General features: G+C 41.2%; 1 protein-coding gene and 1 long non-coding RNA gene across 3 annotated transcripts in view; one reads left to right on the forward strand and one right to left on the reverse strand.

The window, feature by feature from the left end:
* LOC146752310 (cytosolic carboxypeptidase 4-like) overlaps window positions 1-19,113 on the forward strand; it is a 268,713-nt gene that overhangs the window by 25,447 nt on the left and 224,153 nt on the right. For both annotated transcript variants that reach the window (XM_085532005.1, XM_085532004.1), the window contains exon 4: window positions 11,956-12,122. In XM_085532005.1, the coding sequence (XP_085388131.1) occupies window positions 11,956-12,122 (167 nt within the window). The remainder of the gene's footprint in view (window positions 1-11,955; window positions 12,123-19,113) is intronic.
* On the reverse strand, window positions 8,566-11,089 carry LOC146752311 (uncharacterized). Its single transcript, XR_014940665.1, has 3 exons — window positions 10,797-11,089; window positions 10,535-10,626; window positions 8,566-9,384 (listed from the first exon to the last, which is right to left on the reverse strand). It is a non-coding gene; the product is annotated as an uncharacterized LOC146752311 (long non-coding RNA).

Consider the following 19,113-nt stretch of genomic DNA (forward strand, 5'->3'; position numbering starts at 1 on the left):
TCCCTTGCTTGTTTGTTGGTTGTTGTGGTTTTTTTTCCTTCCATTTTCTGCAACTTAGTGGTGAGAGAATTACTGAATAAACCCACATGGAAAATGCTACTTCTCTCTTTCCCACCTCTTGGCCAAACCTATGCCTCATTCCCCCTTAGTGTCCTGGGGGAATGTGTCTTAGTGTCCTGGGCAGCCTTAGCTGGTGGGGGCAACCAGCCCATGGCAGACAGTTGGAACTCTGTGATCTTTAAGGACCCTTCCAACCTAAGCTAAGAATCTATAATTCCACGATTCTTAGGGATTTGAGGAGTGATAGACAATTACTTGAATTACTAGGAACATGATGCATGGAACTGGCAAAATCAGTTCATTTGATACTATTTTCCTGCAGCTTTTTTTATGTAGGAAAGTACGAGGTCGGTGCAAGAAATCCTTAGCGTCCCTGTTCTCTGGGTGAAGTGTATTGAAGGGCTGAGCAGCCAACCATGGCTGAGGGCAGGAGGTGCTGGTAGTTTGGATTCTGCGACTAATACAGCTCTGGGGCTCATTGTTTTGGGACAAACACTTTTGAACACAGAGACTGTGCAGAGTCCATTAAGGATCACCAGCAGCATCAGAAGAAGATACAGAGGGGCTTGGAGAGGAGCAGAAGGCAGACTGAGTGAACGTGTGTAGTGAAGGGTAGTGAACCGAACCTGCTTTGGATGAACAAGAGGGAAGATTCCCTCCAGGTTACTGCCCAGTGGGAAATCAAAGAAATGAAGAAAATCACTCCGTGTTTCCTATTCAGCTCCTCATTCGGATCTGTTGTATTTTCCACTCCTCTGTGATTACGTCCGTGTCTCAGTCAGGTATTGTTTTCTGCTTGAGTTGGGAATGTTCCCTAAAGCTGTTCCGAGTGCACAATACTCTCTCATTCTCTTTCCCAGGCCAATTTTGGAGTGAATTTTGGCAGATTACACAAGTGCAGAGTGTTTACTGTCCTGTCTTACATCATCATTTTCCCGTATCGTTTATTTTTCCTTTGACAGATTTTTAACACTGCCAGTCTAATATGCATCAGAGATTGTCGAGTATTACCATAATGCAGTGTATTGTGGGTAATCCCATGCAAATTGTTCTGTGGAAAGTCATGCTAAATTATCTTCTTGGGGGGAGAAAGAAAAAGGCATTTGCTTTCATTTATTTTAACCGTTTGTTCTTTGGATTTCAGAGCAGCTGCCAGTGGCAATGATTTAGAACAGTTGTTTGACACTCGGCACCATGTGAGGCGATGCTCCTCCTCAAAAGACATGGTGCTAAATGCATGGCGTTGTGTACTGTGCTAGGTTTATTGTATACGTGTCTCCAGTGTTCACATTTAAAACGTTGGTAGGTTGTCTAAGGAAAAATCTGAGTGTATGTTGGGTTGGCACAGTGAAGGTAGGCATTGCCAATTTTTCCAGCTCCATTGTATGAACATATTGAGGAAATACCAGTTCTTGTGAGCCTGAAGTGCATCAGATGTCTCTTGGAAGAGGCAGATCTGATCATACACGCTCTTGTTTTCTTTTTTTCTTTATTATCAAGGTCATTTGCTTGTAAACTGGCTGCTTTGTTCTTTCTGAGGTCCATATTACTTCCCCAAACCGAGACAGTAATCCTCCTTCTGGATGGAACACTTGATTGTAGTAGAAATGATTGCAGTGTCACAAAAAGAGGATTATCGTTTTAAGTGGAAATCATAAAAACAGGTTGAAAAAGACTTCTAAGAAAGAGGCAGCTTGTTCTTATGCAAATTTTCTCAGGTAGTACAGCTGCAAGATAAGAAGTCTTGAAAGCCTATAATCTGGAGTCAGCATCTTCTCTGTTAATACAGGTTTGCCTGCGTCACACTGTGAACGGTCAGTAGGTCTCCAAAGACTCAGAGAAACTTAGTTTATTCTTCTGAGGCCTACATGTCTTTCTCTTTTTGCATGATGCTCTGGAGGTTGAGGCATTACTCAGCTGCTGTGCATTTGCTTCTGGCTGGTCTCCTCTGAAAAAGACAAAGTGGAAATATTCATTGCAGAACAAGAGGAAATATAAGCTGCTTTTGTGTGAGTCACATCAGTTATCCCACTTGATAGAGATAGTTGCCTCCCCCTCACCCTACTTCTGTCTCTCTGATCTTGTTTCCCTTTCTTCAGTCTGTTCCTTACAGCCTTCAAACACCTGATTTCTTTTTCTCTTTCTTTCCAAAAGCACAGTAAGTGAAGAAGTTAAAGTAAGCCTTTGCTGGTGGGATTATAAGAGCAGTAAAGGCTTATAGGTGGTTTGAAGAAGTTTGTGTCTAATTGACACTCATCCTTGGTAAACAAGTCCAAACGTCTGAGCTCATGCTGCTGGTAGGTTCCTTGTGGGCAAGCAACAGGGGCTCATATCTGCTGTAATAATGTAGAATATTCAGTTTTGATCTCTGTTGTTTTTGTTTGCTGGTTCCTTTCTTTTGATACTAATCGTATTCTCAGCCAAAAGAGTGGTTTAAAAAAACCCCATCAGCCATCAGACTACTTGTACCAGCGGACATCTGGGTTGGCAATAAAGTGAGCCTTTGGACTCCGCAGACCTATAAATCCTGGTTAGCAGCTGGTGGCAACTGTTTCACCTGGAGGAACTTATCTTGATGTCTGGCATCTGGTTGTGTGGTCTGTATTCCCAAGACCCTTCACAGGATGTCCCTCCTAACCCAACCTTCTTGTAAAAAGATCATTCTTTCTCCCTGGGCCTTTTGGTAAAATACGTCTGTTAAGGTAACTTTCTGACATATTCAAGCTGCAAGAAGCATCCTGTATCAGAATAATTATGCTAACACCCATTAGAACACAGCCAACAAGCCCCTTCTTTGTACTCCCATCCTTCACCTTCAAAGGGAGCAGTTACCAGGCTGGATTCCTCACCAAACAGTGTGTCTCTTTCCTCTCTGATCTGAACTGGGCACGTATGCCTTTTGTGCTTTCCTGTGTATCCTTGGCTTGGGAAATCAATGGTTCCTTTGTTGCTTTAGAAGTGCTAATACAATGAATTCTAGAATTGTAGTTGCTTACTGTCACTGATCACTTGGAAGTGTGTTAGGTGGGGAAACCAGCTTTGGCAGCTGGCTGAAGATAACCAAAGAGAACTTGTGAATTGAAAAAAGATAGAAAATTGACATGAGGAATCCTTCATAATATAGGGGAAAAGGCGCAGTGTAAGGGGACAGCCATACAATATATGTGAAATTTGAGAAACGAGAAAGGAAGGCTCAGAGCTGCAGATGGCTCTGTGCCCTTACCTCTCACTCATGAGTCTCTTTATGAAGACGTGTTTAAAGTAAATGTTTAAGGAGACCAACAAAGAGAAGGTCTTGGGCTGATCTGTGAATATGTGCATGGCAATTTAACTGCAGGAGCTGGCGTGTGGCGTGGCCCAGGCAAGGGGACTGCCATCGGGTAGAAGTTTTGCTCTGGTGCCAATGGAAGCAGGAGTCAGAGGAAATGAGGGATTTAGTATAGAACAGACTTAGATCTGGAAAAAAGAAGCATGCTCCAAGGCATAATCAAAAGGCTCTGGAAGGAAACAGTGGACCCTCAGGACTGGAATAATAAGGAATTGTGAAGGCTGAGATTTGGATGCATGCTGGAGCTATTTAAGCTGTCCTGGGGCCACAGGCATGTTGGCAGAGCTGGTAGGCAGCCAGGACAGGCACAGAGCAGAATGCTGTGGGACCACTCTGGCTGTTTTATGCAGGAAGACAATGTCTGCACGTTATCTGTCGGTGTTATTTTATATTCAACCAAGGCTACAACACACAGAATCAGGTAAACCTCAGGTTTTATTGCTGTAAGAGTTATAAGGGAACAAAGGAACTGAAGATTCAAACTGGTAAAATCATTAATAATGGCCAGTGGGGTAGATAGCAGACATCTCAAACATGCTAAACAATGTGCTCATTCTGATTCCTTATGTTTTAAAATTTACTCCAGAGGTTGAGAACCACCAAAAAAAGAAAAAACCTACGAGAAACACAAGGGCAGGGAAGCACAGTGACTGAGTTAATTGCCTTGATGGCATGAGTGAAGGGAGATGCAGTATACAAAGTTTGTCATTTGTTAAGACTCATATTTAAGTGAGCAGCATTGGTGGACATCCTAGTTAAGTCAGAACTAAGGAGAAGAGAGTTTCCCTCACCCAAAAGAAATCCCAAAGGGATTGGAGTTTTGGGGTGAGGCACAAAAGGGTCATTTGTATAGTGAAAATCTACTTAAAAGTCTGGAAAAATAGGTGGGATGTATTAATCATCACTGGGGTGGGAAGAAATGGATAGTAAGGTGACTCCAGCTACCACTCTGTTTTGGTCTGTATTTCTTTAATGACTGAGAAATGAGGAGAACAGTAAAATGCTAAGATTTACTGTTTGCAGCTGATATGAATTATACAGTAGGAAGGAGGACAGCAAGACTGTGGTTACGGGAATGGAAGATAAAATACAGACGGTGGCGGGGTAAAGCATGTTTGAAGGAATAGTTTAAAGCATTCAAACACATGGTTGGGTTCTGAATTAGCTCTGACTGTTCAGGAAAACATAAGTAGCGATTAGAAAGACAGCTCAATAAAGATATCTGTGCCATGTGCAGCAGCAACAATAAAGAAGAAAGTGAGTAAGATGCTTGTGTATGTGAGAAAATGTAGGCTTGGAAGATGCTATAATATCCCTATAGACGTGAATGGTAGTACCTCCTTTGGACTGCTTTGTCTGTTATGAGTTATTTTCTTTGTAAGGCAAAAGAGATAATGAAAGGGGGGGCTAGAGGAAGCACACAGTGGCCTGGAAGGCAGATTCGATATGGGAGAGTATTAGTGATACTTGAGCTATTGAGAGAGAAAGGGAAAGAGTGCAGAGAGCTCAGCAGTAACACTCAGCACTGTGCTGGGGAGAGGCTTCACAGTGATGTGGATATTTGGTGGCAGCATAGCAGGAAGCAAACTCGCCACCCCATTAAATTCCACTCCATGTAACGTTGCTATCAGGCCAACATGCAGCTTTGCCGGTCTGCTTGTGTCTGTAATGTGCTAGCATGGGAACAGAGCACCAGAGATCCTGTGGGGCAGACAGCTATCAGGCTGGAGCATGCTGTGATGTCTGGGTCATGCTGTGCTGGCTTCTTTCTAAATGCACTCTAGTGCCTAAATCATTATGTTGGTGCAAGTGTGATACCATGATCCATCAGGGGTCTTATTTTGTATGGGGAAGAAAAGCGTACTAGTGTTGCTGTGTCATTTTGGTCAATACATATTTCACCTCTGGGATGGGCAGAATGGCATATGTTTTATCAGAGTAAGAGGGAAAGGCTTCAAAGCTTTCTATATTGCAGATTATAGTATAGTGAATTTCAAAATAAAATCTACTTTGTAATTTCCCAGTAACTATAAATACTTGCTCTGCTTTAAAGCCACACAGAAAAATAACAAGGTGTTGTGTAACATAGAACAATATGGAGGGCATTTCATGAAAAGATACAATTGGTTCTTTATATAACACATAATTAACCAGGAGAACCTGATAGTGAATGACATTATGGAGACAAATACTGTACTAAGAATGTTCAAAACAGGTTAGACGCTTTCTGAATAGCATCTGTATTTACGTTAGCCAGAATAAACATCATAAATCCTTTTGTTGCCAAGCATGTGGTGATCACCAGCCAGGATTAGGAAGTTATTTAACTCTCACGGTGAAATATGGCCAAATGAGTTAAACTCATAGCTGAAAATGCTTGGGTGGGCCTGGAGTCTGCTCACTTTTCTGTATGCTGAAGTTATTCATACAAGCAGAGAAGTGGAAGTAGAGAGGGAGGAAAAGTGATCCAGGGATTAAACTGCCAATTTAGGACTTGCAAAAATTCAACTTCTTGCTTTCCCAGACTGCTTTTATGAGCTAATTCATTTGACACAGACTCTCAGATGTACTTAGAGCTCCACCTCACATTTAATCTTCAGGCACCTCAGGCTATAACCTGGCTGTGACTTGTTCCAGGTTCCATAGAGTTCACACAGCAGAAGGTGTACGAGTGAGAGAAAGCCGTGGGTAGACTACAGATGAATGTTGAAGGCACAGTCAGATGGGGTAACAGCAGTTAACCTGTTGCCAGTACTGGAACCTGCATTAAAGACAGAAATGTTCTTGAACAAAGCACTTGGTTGTCACCAGTGTAAAGTAGTTTTCTTTTCTTACACTGCCCCAGAATCACTGTATGACCTTGAACAGTTTCCCCATTTCTTCTTCTTGTCTGCCAAGTAGGAGAGTTAATTATCTGGAGCACTATTTGTTTTCTTTCAAGAATTAGCACTTATTTTTTCTATTTATTTTCTGTTTTGTTGTTGTTGTTGTTTTTCCTGACAAACAAACAATGACAACAACAAAAACATACTGACAATTCCCACTACTTTTGTTCTTTGCCCTCTGGACCTTCTTTATGGCTCATCTACGTTGGTTTTGCTTTCTATTTTTGTCCATCTTTTATTCCTGATTCAGCCACTTTTCACAGTTATGCCCCACATAAATGTATGCATTGGTCCCAGTGATACCCAAGAAGTGATCTGGCAAAACTGGACCTTCTGGTACCATGTACTACCTTCCATCTCAGGAAGCAATGCGAAAGAGGTGCACCAGCATCCAGCAAGTATGGAAGCATTCCATACCCAACCACTACTGCTCTGTGTGAGTGTGCAGTCTCTGGGGGAGGGTGATGAGAATATATCCCCATCTTTATGCTTACTTTGGTTGGCTATCTATGCTATCTGAATAAGTAGAACTTGACAACCAGTTTTACCATTTGCTAAATCCTCAGTTCTCTTACAAACAGGCCTTTCAGGCCTCTTTCTGCTCTCTGATCTGCTTTCCTCCATCCCTTGAACAATCTAGCCTGTAGCATCTTTAGCCAGGGAAAGAGTCCGTTTGAATGACAAATCAATAACCCATCTTGTGACGAAACAAAGAAGTTTGCTCAGTCCCAGCTGAATCAGAGCATCAGCTAAATTCAGCAGATTTTCAGGGAGGGTTGACAGCAAGCTGGGCCTTGTTTCCTCACCTAGTAGCCAAAGTACTGAGGAAAGCGAGGATGGGCATTCATAACGAAGCACACCTCTCCAACAGTGAGATGGGGATTGAGGTTTCCATTAGTTTTCCTCTTGTTATCATTCCTCCACATCAGCATCCACTGACCTCAACCACCCCTCCCTCTTTCTCATCCTTTTATCTCTCCAGTCCTTTTATCTTCTGTCTTTAACTCAACCCCTCTCATCTTTCTAGAAATTCAAGCTACCCAATTTTTTTTCTCCATCTTCAGCCTTTTCTGCTTGCTTAATCCCTTTGAAATCTTTTGGCCCAAATTTCTATCCCCTAAACTTTGTCTGTTTAGAATGTCATACCTACTGCTTAGGGATCTCTGGGCCATGAGAAAAACTGGCTTGTTCCCTACTGTCCTCATCTCAATAGCTGGTTCCCCATTGTGCATCAGCATGTTTTCTTTCACAGGGGTTTAAAGGACACTATCTTTTGGGGCTGGCCCAGGCTAAAATTTCATCTGCAGGCACCAAATGTTTCATTCAGCTGTGTGGTTTGTCCTGTGCAGCCTCGAAGTAGTTTCTATTAGTATTCCAATGGAGAGCTCACTGATGGAATTAGTGGGAAACCAGACTGCCAATTTATTTATACCCAGCCTTAGGGCATAACCATTGTGCATGTGTAAAGCTGTTGAGATGCAGAGTATACTCTGCATGTGTGTGTGTATGTGTTGACTGGAAGTAAGTTTGCAGGGAAAAATATTGCCTCAAGGATTGAACAGTGCCCAAAAGTGACCGTACTGTGTGCCAAAGATCCCTTTTCTCTGAACGCAAGAGAAAAATGATGGCTCTGAAATCTGTTGTCTACTTGTGTTTATTAATATCTTTCAACTCCAGTTTAACTGCAGCTCTTGTTACCCTGGTGGAGAGAGAAAATTCTAATTTAACTTCTGGAGTCCTTCCACCTTCAACAATATCTGTGTTATGAAACTATCGCTGCCTTTGGCTTGTGGGGTTGTTTAAAGCATATGAGTAATGAATAACGAAGTTTTCCCATTACATTGTCTCTTAGCCTGTGATGTGTTTTTAGGTAAATTGAGAGACGTTGGAAGCATTTAGTTGTGAATATATAGTTGATGCATCAGTGCTGAATGCGAATGAACTCTTTTTCCGGTATAATTTCATCAACTTTCATTAGGAGAATTTTTATTGCCATTATCTTGGCCAAATGATAAATCACGGAATAGCTTTCTTATTTTTCCCCCTCCTTCCGTGTTTCCTATTACTGTGACACAGTGTCATTTAGGAGATGCAGATGAACACCTCACTGCCCTGTTATGATAAAAACAGTTTGGGCAGAGAACAAATGTACTGGTTTAACTAGACCAAGAGCTAATAGGTTGTGTTCATTTAATTCATCTGATTAGCCATGTTGAGTTCCTCTGGAATGTTTCTTCCCACCAAATCATATATACAGATACATCCAGATACTAGAGCATGGTGATGTCTCTTACCATACTGTCTGCTGTGGTATGAAAAAATGAGAAGAGATTAGCAAATAATGTCTAGTTCCATTATTCTTTATAACAGCCAGGAAACTATAAACCTGTTATCCTTTAACATTATGTCTTCAAAAGACATGCATGAGGGGGCCCAGGGGACCAGTGGGCATATTTGTATTGCGCAGCAATGTGTGTATTGAGCCAATGCTGATCCAGACTGGCACTTTCATGTTATGAAGAGCAGAAACTATGCAAAGATATGAGCTGATCATCAAAGAAGAATACCTTTGTTAGCATATCCATGAGGCTAAACTAATTAAGACTGATGATCTTGTCTGCAGCTTTCTGGTACAGTTTTCTGATTCAGACTTTGCTTAGATTTTGCTGGCTTGGAAGACTGCACTGCACTCCGCTTCTCATACAGATGCCTCCAGAGGAGGATGGAGCCATGTAGGATTGTGATGGGGAAAGATAGGGTCTCTGAGAGTTCAGGACATTGCAGAGGACCTGATGGCAGGTAGAACAGCTTCCTCCTGCATGGTAGTGGCAAACGGGTTATATATTGTCACTGTGAGTAGAAACAATCCAGCTTGACTGCTGTGGAGCTTCTTAACCAAAATCAAAAGTTCACCACTTCTCTTTCTTTATCTCTTGTAGAATTTCAAGAATTTCAAGCAAGGCAGGAGGGGCTGGTTTCTACCCAGAGCACCAGCTCTTGGCACTGCTGGCAGATATCATTAATGCTGTTAGTTTGATGCATCAGTTCTGTCAGCATCTTCACTTTAATGGTAGTCACCAATGCAGCTCCAGCTCCTGCCTCTGCTGAGAGCTGAGGAAGAAGAGGGAGAGCATTGTCTGAGTTGGAAAATAAAAGACTGCCTGTGTTTGAAGTGAATTAAATGTGTTAACTTGTAATGTTCTAGCTGAGGTTTCCAGCTGTTATTCCCGAGCTGTCTGTTCTCGAAGCAATATGGGTCCATCATAAAGCAGCTAACTTCAGAGCATGAGCACTTACTGTCTGAGGCTTCTCAGGTGTATTATACTTTTATTATTATTATTTCTCTGTTCATAGTTTCCTAAGGCCTCTTCATATCCTGAATAAAACCCTGGGGAATTGTAAGCCCACAGGCTGAGTTTTAGCACTGTCACTATTCGCATCTCCTGGATTGATAGGTATTTAGTGTGCTGCCTGGATCCTGGAAACAGGACCCTAAGATACACCCCAGGGAAAGCCCCAAGATGTTCCTTGTATTTTTTACCCCTGAGAGAATAATTCCTTTGCTGTGGAAGTGACTTATTTTTGCTCAGAAATGTCACCATTTCCACCTGCCAATTGTAACTGCCACACTAAAATGTCTTCTGAAGTAAAATAATGGAAGTGAGGAATCTATGTAGAGCTGCTAGGCCCTCGTTGTTTTGTATTAATGACCATTGGTTCCTCTAAGCCTCTTCATCTATTTTCTTCCCATTATTAATAATTACTATAGTTCATTGCACCTGGCTCTTACTTAGCAAAGCTTGCAGTGATTAGGATGGGAGAAGAAATGGTGTTAGAGATTTGCTGACTGCTTTAAAGATATTTAAGAGACTTTCTGAGAGCAGAAGTCAGATCTCCAGAGTCCTTTGTCTACGCCTGGCAGGGAGGCTCTGTTTTCTCATATTGTTTGTGTGCTCTTCTAGGCACGTCCTCTGCTTATCTAGCTGTCCAACCACTCAGTATATGTACAAGCTCAAAATAATGCATTATTTGTTCATTATTCATTATTATAATTACCTATTCATATTTATTCATATAGTTTGAGAAAACAAGCAGAATTTCAATGTGGTTACTATAGGAAAATGTGTTTGTTATCAGATAGGGCTGCTTTAATGTTAGATTTTATTTGTACATGCTGGACTTGCTGGAGTTGAAGTGAAGGCATTCGCCTTGTAAGACATTTTGTGGCCTCTAACAAACATGAACCAAAAAAAAGCATTACAAGGGAGCTGTAGATGGTCACTTGGGAAGCCTCTTTTTTCCATCCACCTCCATGCTGTTGGCTCCCAATTTCTCTCAGCTGTGCAGAAGATCCTAGAGAAATTATAAGTGCAACCTTACATAGGAAACATAAACAAATTAAAGAAGGCAAAACAAAACTAACTACTAAGAAACAGGAGACTGGAGCTCAGCCCCCTGTTATCAGTTACTGGTATATTATATATATAAAATATATAATATATATAATATATGGGCTCTGTTACCTGTAAGATGTGCAGTAACAAACACCGAGTGAAGGGTCAAGAGCAGGCCATGCTGGTGTGGAGCACACACTGTGCTTGTGGCTGGTGCCAGGGCTGTGAGCACGGACTTATGGCAGTTGCTAAGGAAACAGTCTTGGAAATGGGATTGGAGTTCTTGTCAGAAGGTTGGCTGCAGAAATGGTTTGTGCTTCAAAAGCACACGGGGCTGATACTGACAAAGGCTGCAATTGTTCAGCAATTGATTCAACCCCTGGTGTGATAGCATTAAGGAGTAACACATGATGTGATCACTAAATGCCAAAGATGAGGGATTTTGCAGTTTCTTTGGGTTATTTTCGGTGACTCTTTTGTGGTTTTGGAGGTTTTTTTTGGTCTCTTGCCATCTCACTGCTTGTGAGAAACTACCAGTAATTACACCGGATTACTCCTATGTAGGCCCTTGATGTGTTACTTTTTTGTTGGGTCTTTATTTTTTTAAGTAGTGAAAAAGCATGCACAGACAATTCAAAGTCAGGGCTCTTCCATGTGAGGATCCACAGCTTGAAGGAGTCCTCTTGGAAAGGTGATGTTGATAATCCCAGTCCTGTTTTTGCATTTCTTTGCCTGCACGTCCCTACTAGAGACATAGGCTTTTAATACACTGAGAAATTCCTCAGAGTTATTTGTTATTTTGCAATTACTTTGTAATTGATTTTCTTAAAAAGCAATTCATAACTTGTTAAAGATGTTCCCTCCTTCCCCTCTTCACTGTTTTTTCTCTAATCTCTGCCACTGTCCAGTATTTACAGTCATAAAACCTATTTGTTTCCCATTGCTTAGGGAGATGACGCTTCTAGAGAGAGAAAAAAGATGAGACCTAATGATTTGTAAGAGTGTATTTAGTCAGATCCTCTTGGGGTATGAGTCTAATTTGTACAGTGACAACTTCAGTGTAAGTAACCAGAGCAGTTACACTACTTGCCTCTGTTGCCTCTGTAAAATAGAAGCTATTTTAGAATAGATCCTGTAGAACAAATGCTATCATTGAATTCATGACTGACTGTATGGGAACCTGAATGAGGTGATACTGTAATACTAAGAGCTGTCCTTCTGAAAAACAGTCTCCCAACACCTGCGCTTTGTACACTCAGCAATGAAACTTCCTCCTTTTTTCCACCAGGGCCTGCAGCTGGGAACTCAAGAGCTGGAGGAGATGGGAAGCAAGTTTTGCCTTGCTCTGCTCATTCTGCACCTCAAATCCTTGCCCTGCAGCAAGAAGGTGATGGCTCAGGCAGCGCTACTCCTAGATCTGGAGGAAGAGATAACAATAACAGACCGGGCACAAAGGTCAGTGACAGTTTCCTTACAAATTTCATTTTCCTCTCAAAATATTACTTGAGCATATGGATGGCACTGTCTCAGTGAATTCATCAACAGGAAACTGAAGTTTCAGGTGATACTCTGTCCACCTCAGATCTCCTCTGTGGAGTCAATCTCCTACAGGGAAGATGTTCTCTAGGTGAAGGACTTTGATGGTATGATTTAGAAACAGTATGCCTGATTCTGCAAGGATTCGCACAGTCATTCCTCTTTTCCTCACAGCATTGTATCCTACAGACATATGAAGCATAGGTTTGTGATTTTTGGTGCGTGTGATGAAGTCATTATCCAAACAACCATATGGGAGGTGTTTTTTCCTAATTGCAAAATTCATTTCTTAGCTTCCTGTGTTCAATGGGATGTATGCAAGTGAGGTTGCCTCATATGTGGGGAATTTGGCCTGGGTAAAGGTCAGAATATGGGATGCTTCAGCTGTGATGAAGCAGAAATGTATGTGCTCTTTCTAAACCATGCTATTCCTAGTTCTACATGCAAGCACTTACTCTTGCAATATTGTTTTTCCAAGACAAATGGAGGAAAAAATAACTGAGTGATGTGATATGATTTGAAGTTCCCAGTGGGTTTGTTATCAAAGAGTGCTTCCAGCTTCATCAATGAAAAGCCAATTTTTTCTGTTGCAGAAATGCCCCCATAATTTACAGCAAACTTCCAGTCTTCCCCCTGCAGGAATACTTAACTGACATTCGCACCACCTGTTCCTCATGCCTGAAACCATTCTTACAAGCTTGTTCGTGGTTTTTAATGTTTATGGGGAACAATGAAAAAAAGAGAACTAAAATATAGAGACATTCCTTTTGTATAGCTGTGCTCACTTGTACATATGAACACATAAATGAAGCAATTAACATGTATCCTAAATGGTTTCAGTACTGGGGACAGCCATCCGAGAAATCGTTGGTGTCTCATTAGAGAGAGCTACTGAAGCCTGGCCAGGTGGATGAATTTGAGATATAAATCAGATTTTCCAATTCTGAATTAGAGCTGGAGGAGTTTTTGCATGAAAGTAACTTCAGGGAAGGAAAATATTGAACTCTGACTTGTCCCAGACACTGAAAATAAGTTGGTCATACCAACTCCATGAGCACTTTCTCTCATTTGTGTGGTTTTCCATTACCTTTTTCTTTGGTTGGTTTCATGTTAGTGAGCATTCATTTCATTTTTCCTGATGTTGTGTGGGCGATGAACCTTTACCAATATAGCAGCTCTCTAATGACAAATACTTTTAAAGAAGTTAAGAATTAAAGAAAAATCCCTTACCTTGTACAGCTCCCATGCCATTCCATATCTGTTTGTGGTGGTCAAAAGCAAAGCGCTCTGTCCCTTCAAGGTTCTGTGTCATCTGGGGATGGGATGTCACTGCTGAAGGCAGTGTGATGGTTACTTGTTCATTTTCACTCCAGTGGGTGGAATTGCAGATTTATGGAGTTCTGATGGGTTAGGTGCAATTAGTTGGCATTTGTAGTACAAGTAAACATTACATTGTTTGCTCCTGTCTAAAGATTTGCCATATTACAGGAGCTTTTTGCAAAAGATCAGGAAAAGGGAGATGTGGGGACCAAGGGGCTTGGCTTGTAAGTGTATTCTATTTTATGATAAATAATTCATTGAAAAGGATTGTGCAGCTTATTGATTCTGATTCAGAAAATTAATATTTTGCTTCTGGGTTTCTTTGAGTCTCGCCAAGAGAACTGCATAATTTGATTTTAGAGGGAATAAGAGGCCTAAAGCAACCAAAGGAAGAATGCAGAATAAAGAGAGCACACTGCTATGGGCAGGAGAGCAGCTGTATCCAGGCCTCTCCCCCAGCTCAGACTTTGAAATAAAATAATGCATAGACTATGAAATAAAAAACTGATTATCCATCAGAACTGGAGGTTGCAGTGTGGGGTTCCACTCGGTCTAATCTTACTCTGTAAAGATGAAATCCAGTCTTTCTCCATTTAGGTAGCACAGGGAGCTCAGCAGAGTCTTTCTGCTTACTGGTGGTGTGTCACTACATCAATGGTAATTATAGTCTACTTTTGCCAAGACTAGAGCTGTCTTTCATGGTTTAAGGAGCAGGAAGTGTTTATAGCTTAGAACCAGTGCTGTTGTCTTCTGTAGTTACCACAAAAAACACTTGAACACTTTCTATGCTTTCCTCTTGTGAGGATGGAAATAACCCAAATTATTTTTGTACCTTTGCCAAAGCAGAGTTGAACTCGGGGCCTGCAGGTGCTACACAGGAGCGACCTAAATGGTTACACTGTGGGATGTCTTTCTTGTGTGCTTTACACTGTGAGCAGAGGTGGTTTAAACACCTTGCAGGCAATCCCTTTTCCAGACCTCTGTACTGTGTAATGAATAGTGGGTGTTTAAGTGGGAGCCAATGGGTCTGACTGCAGCTTAAGTTTGTTTTTGGTAGAGCGTGTTGCAGAAGACTGTCTTGACTGACTTTCTCACCTAGAGAAAGATACACATATGGATGTTTCCTATCAGAGCAGGATTAACAGTGTCAGAAGAAAACGATGACTGTCACTCGACCTTGATGAAAATACGATCTTTATTTAGTTGATAAGGTTCTATTTTGCAGAAAACATGCTGAAATTGCTCTGACCACTCCAGCTGTGATCAGTGAGATTAATTGCACAGTGCTTATGTTCAATACATCTATCTAATTTTCTAAATGTGCATTTCTGAGTGCCCGTCTCTATAGTACTCCGGGTGACAGGTCAAGCCATGGAAAGAGAAGTTAATCCAGTACTGGACAGATCTGACTTCCAGGTGATATGTCTCATGGCAAAGGTACATAGATCACAAGCCAGAGGTCTTTTATGTTACGAAACTCCTACGGTTCATGTTCTGCGTTTGTGTCTTTTTTTTTGTCATGGTGTCTGGTGTGCGTGGCATTGACTTGGCATCTCAGCATCTCCCTCCAACAGCGAACATTTTCACCTGTCAACGTTTATAACTGGATGTGTCTTTTAATTTTCCTCTTAGAGCTCTCTCTGCTCAGGGCATTTTGCAGCCTTACTTTTCCGCTACTGCTGTGAGGAGGATGAAGGAGCAGGCTGGACACTGGCTACTTCTCTAGAATAAACTATTTGCTCTGTCAGAGTCAGTGAGCGGTAGATCGAAGCAAGGTAATAGCTACTGGGGAAATGACTGGTCTAATGGAGGCATCTTGTGTGAATGGGGGATTTCTCCCACCTGATTTCATAGTGTTCAGTGTACAGTCTCCAGTGAGCCGAAGAAAGGTGTGCTAAACCTTTAGTGGTCCTAACAAAATGTATTTTGGAACACAGGCAAGAATTCCTTCTTGACCTCAGTCTAGCACATACAGTATATGAAGTCATTCAGGAGCATTAACTGTGTAGTAAGTTCCCAGCAGAGGCAGGGTAACAAAGTAGCTATATCTGAAAATAAGCAAAAAGGGAGTTGAATTTTTGTCTCTGGGGCTACATTACTAATAGAACAGTAGAGTATTTCCCCCAGAACCTGGAAATCCTTGGAGAACATGAAATTCACATAACAACTCTTCATCTCTGGTTCTCTAAGGGCAGCTGTCTTAAAGACCAACAGGTAACTACTGAGATTATTGCCATGAGATGCAGTGAGATCATAGGATTCTGGATTACCTGAAAGTGCTTGACTGTGTGGAAATAGTTTAACTCTGAAATCTCTACAGTACACTGCAAGTTCCTTACTCAGATATTCTCTCTCCACAAAAACCTCCTATTTACTTCCTACTCAATGCTCTACTCAATGCTGTACCTTTCTAAAACTGGGGAAAGTCTAGTAAGGGGACTTTTGTTTTAGCTCTGTTTAAATGGTATGTAAATGATGTGCTAGCAGAGTCCTGGAACCAGTACTCCAAAGGTTGTTGGTACCTAATATATTGCTTCCCATGATTATTAGTTGAAGACAAAAACAAGTGATTCTTTAAATGTTTCCAAAAAGAATATCATCCAGAGAACATCCTGCAAACTTCAGAAGCATAGATGCATCTGGGGATGGAACAAACTCTTGATCATCCTAATACAATTCTCATAACTGCCTGTCTAGTGGTTAAATTGTTCAAGGTATCAGCCAGCTTTTAGTTAGCATCCTGTGCCCCTGGGGCATTTCTCCTTAACTCTCACACTTGTTTAGGTGCCGTCACCCTCATATTGCACAAGACCTACTAAAGAACTTAGTAGTTTGTGGGTTTTTCTTTTCAGAAACTTTTTATAGGTGTTTTTCTGCATCAAAAGGCTATTCCTCTACCAGCAGGCCAGTTTTAAGGACCATTCTGCCAAGTCAAATGTCAAATATGTGGAGGGTTAACTGCATTTTGCAGCCATCTTCTGAAAAACAAGGTAATGTATCAGTTGATTGTAGAGGCATTTTACTCTCTTATCTCACAAAGATACAGTGCTGTAGATGTTGGCTTCACAACTCTGCTTTTGCTCAAGAAGAGCCACTAATTCTTGTATTTCCAGCCATGTCTTGCAGTCAGTTCAGGCATTCGGAAGCTGTCTTCTGGGAAAACAAAATGACAGCATGTACTTCAGACATCATGTTTTTTGATAATAAGTTTCATGCCTCATTTGCTATGAAACAATTGGGTTTTAAGTCAGTGCTGCCCAGGTAACTTCACATTTTTCATGACCACAAAGAGAATGAGAAGTGACTGCTCACTAAGAGCAGGTTTCAGAAAGCATTACCTTGTTAAGGGTGTTTTCCCCTTTTTCCTCATGTTTTGAACGGATGGCACTTCTGTTCATTCTCTTTTTGCATTTGTGCCTTTGAGTGTTTTGCAAACACTGCAGCAGTTGTAGCCCTTTGTTTGGGAGGTGTTTCTTACATACTGAGGCAGACCCTTGCAAAGTCATTAAGTGTTTTCTGCTGACTCAGATATTATTCATCTCTTGTGTTTCTTTATCATTTCTTATGTTTCTTGAACAGAGATAAATTTCTCTCCTCCCCAGATGGTAAATATACCTTACTGTGATATTAATCAGAAGCAGAATGTTTAATCACTACCATGGCCCTTTGTCCAGGTGCAATCTATTCATCTTCCATACAGTGAGCAGTTAAAATGGTCAGTGAGTGGATGGCAAATCCAATAATATACAAGAAGGATTTGTAGATCATTTGGAACTGTGCTTGCTCTTCTCCTATACTTCATTGATGCACCATCACAATCCTAGATAGTATTGAACTGTTGGATTTCCCATCTCTTCTCTGTAATGCATCCTCGCCTGATTATGGCTGTGCAAGCAATTCTGCTCATCTTTTAAGCTATGTGGCCAAAATGCCATTCAGATCAAAATAGAGTGAAGCAGACCCAAAGGTGGGAAGTTCAAAGAGCAAAAGAACAAAGAAGGAACGAGGCGTGTTGGTTTCAATTCATGCATCTTTAACACATATTTAAACAGCAGAATTACGACATGATAGTTCTGTGCAGTGATGGCAAATGGCTCCCTTGCTTCCTGGTTTGTGTCTTCCTCTGCTTACAGGTGAATGTGGGTTTCATTTGTTGTTACAGTTTTTTGTTTGTTCGTTTAAATTATATGAACTGGAACTAATTTTGGCTGAAGTGTTTGAGTGCAAGACAGTGCTTCACCCTCCCAAATGCCCCATCTCCTCATGGTTCCAACAGGCTGAGTACCTGATCCACTGGGGCAGTCTGTACGGTTGGACTCTGGGGAGTCCTCTGACACATGCATGGAGATGAAAGGGCTCTTTCATCATTTTGTGAATCTAATTCCCTGGAAAACATCAGCAGGAATCATCTGGTAGTTTTGATTCAGATTTCTGTTTGATTGAACGTTCATTTTTCTTTAAGTAAAGATTTGGAACATTTTTAACCTTGATCATCTGTAGACATTAAATATCTTGGGGCAGCTTTCAGAAGGAGAGGTTATTTATTGATTCCATTTTTTAGCTTGGTCACAGGTTATGTAGCTGTTAGAGGAATTTGAAGTTTCTACTGCTTTGTGAACATCTATGAATGTGATATTCCTGTGTTTGGATGCCTGAGCAAAAAGGGCATGGTGATGGTGATAGCTTATTAGGTAAATCCAAGTTTCGTGTTTGCCATACTGTGTCATGTTAGTGGTGTAGAACATGGAGCAAAAGGAGCTGCTAATGTATTTCATATAACTCTTCAAGGGCACCGCCTAACTTTTAACAGTAAAGGAGTGTGTCAGCTATGAGAGCAGCTGCAGAGTTCTGGGGTAGACTCACATTACTGTAAGGAGTCAGAATCAGTTTATGACTACCAGGAGGTATTGCTTAAATACATATATACTCTACAGTGCTCTTTCATACAGATGCTGCAAAAGGGGAGTATCTTCTTTCTGTCCAGGGTCTGACGTAAAACCTTGATGTGCCTGCTCATGAGAGGAAACACCTCCAACTTTGGATTTAGATCTATTACTGGATTCAGATTTTACTCTCAGTACATATATATTGATAATTGTGTTTTGTAAATAAGAACATGAACTTTCTTCCATCCCTCCCTCCCTTCATCCTTCTCATCCAGCACTCTTCAGCGTCTCTCCTTTGTTAGTGTGAGAATACAAGCCCAATGAATTCTGTGGAGGTTCAGCCGAGCAATGCAGTCTATAATTAATGTATTTGGTATTCAGAAGGCTTTTATGTAGCTGTGCACAGGTGAGCCACTGTAATTCAGCAACTTTTCATTAACACTTTCTGGAGCTGTCCCTGTTTTCTTCCTATTGATTTTTATTATTATTATGAAATAACCTTGGGAGCCACACAGATCTTGTTGACTGTTACCAAATACCAGTCCAAGCCTATCTCAGGCTGGGAACAATTATTCATGCTTACTTCAGAGGTAATTCATTTATCATTTAATAGCTAATAATAGCAATTTAAACAGCAGTAGGAAGGGATGAGATGAAAAGAGCAAATGGCAGAAAAAGGAATCACAGAAGGACTGCATGCTATC

Source organism: Coturnix japonica, unplaced genomic scaffold, assembly GCF_054131305.1.
Source record: "Coturnix japonica strain WE unplaced genomic scaffold, WE-NBRP24 Scf046, whole genome shotgun sequence".
Classification (NCBI taxonomy): Eukaryota; Metazoa; Chordata; class Aves; order Galliformes; family Phasianidae; genus Coturnix; species Coturnix japonica.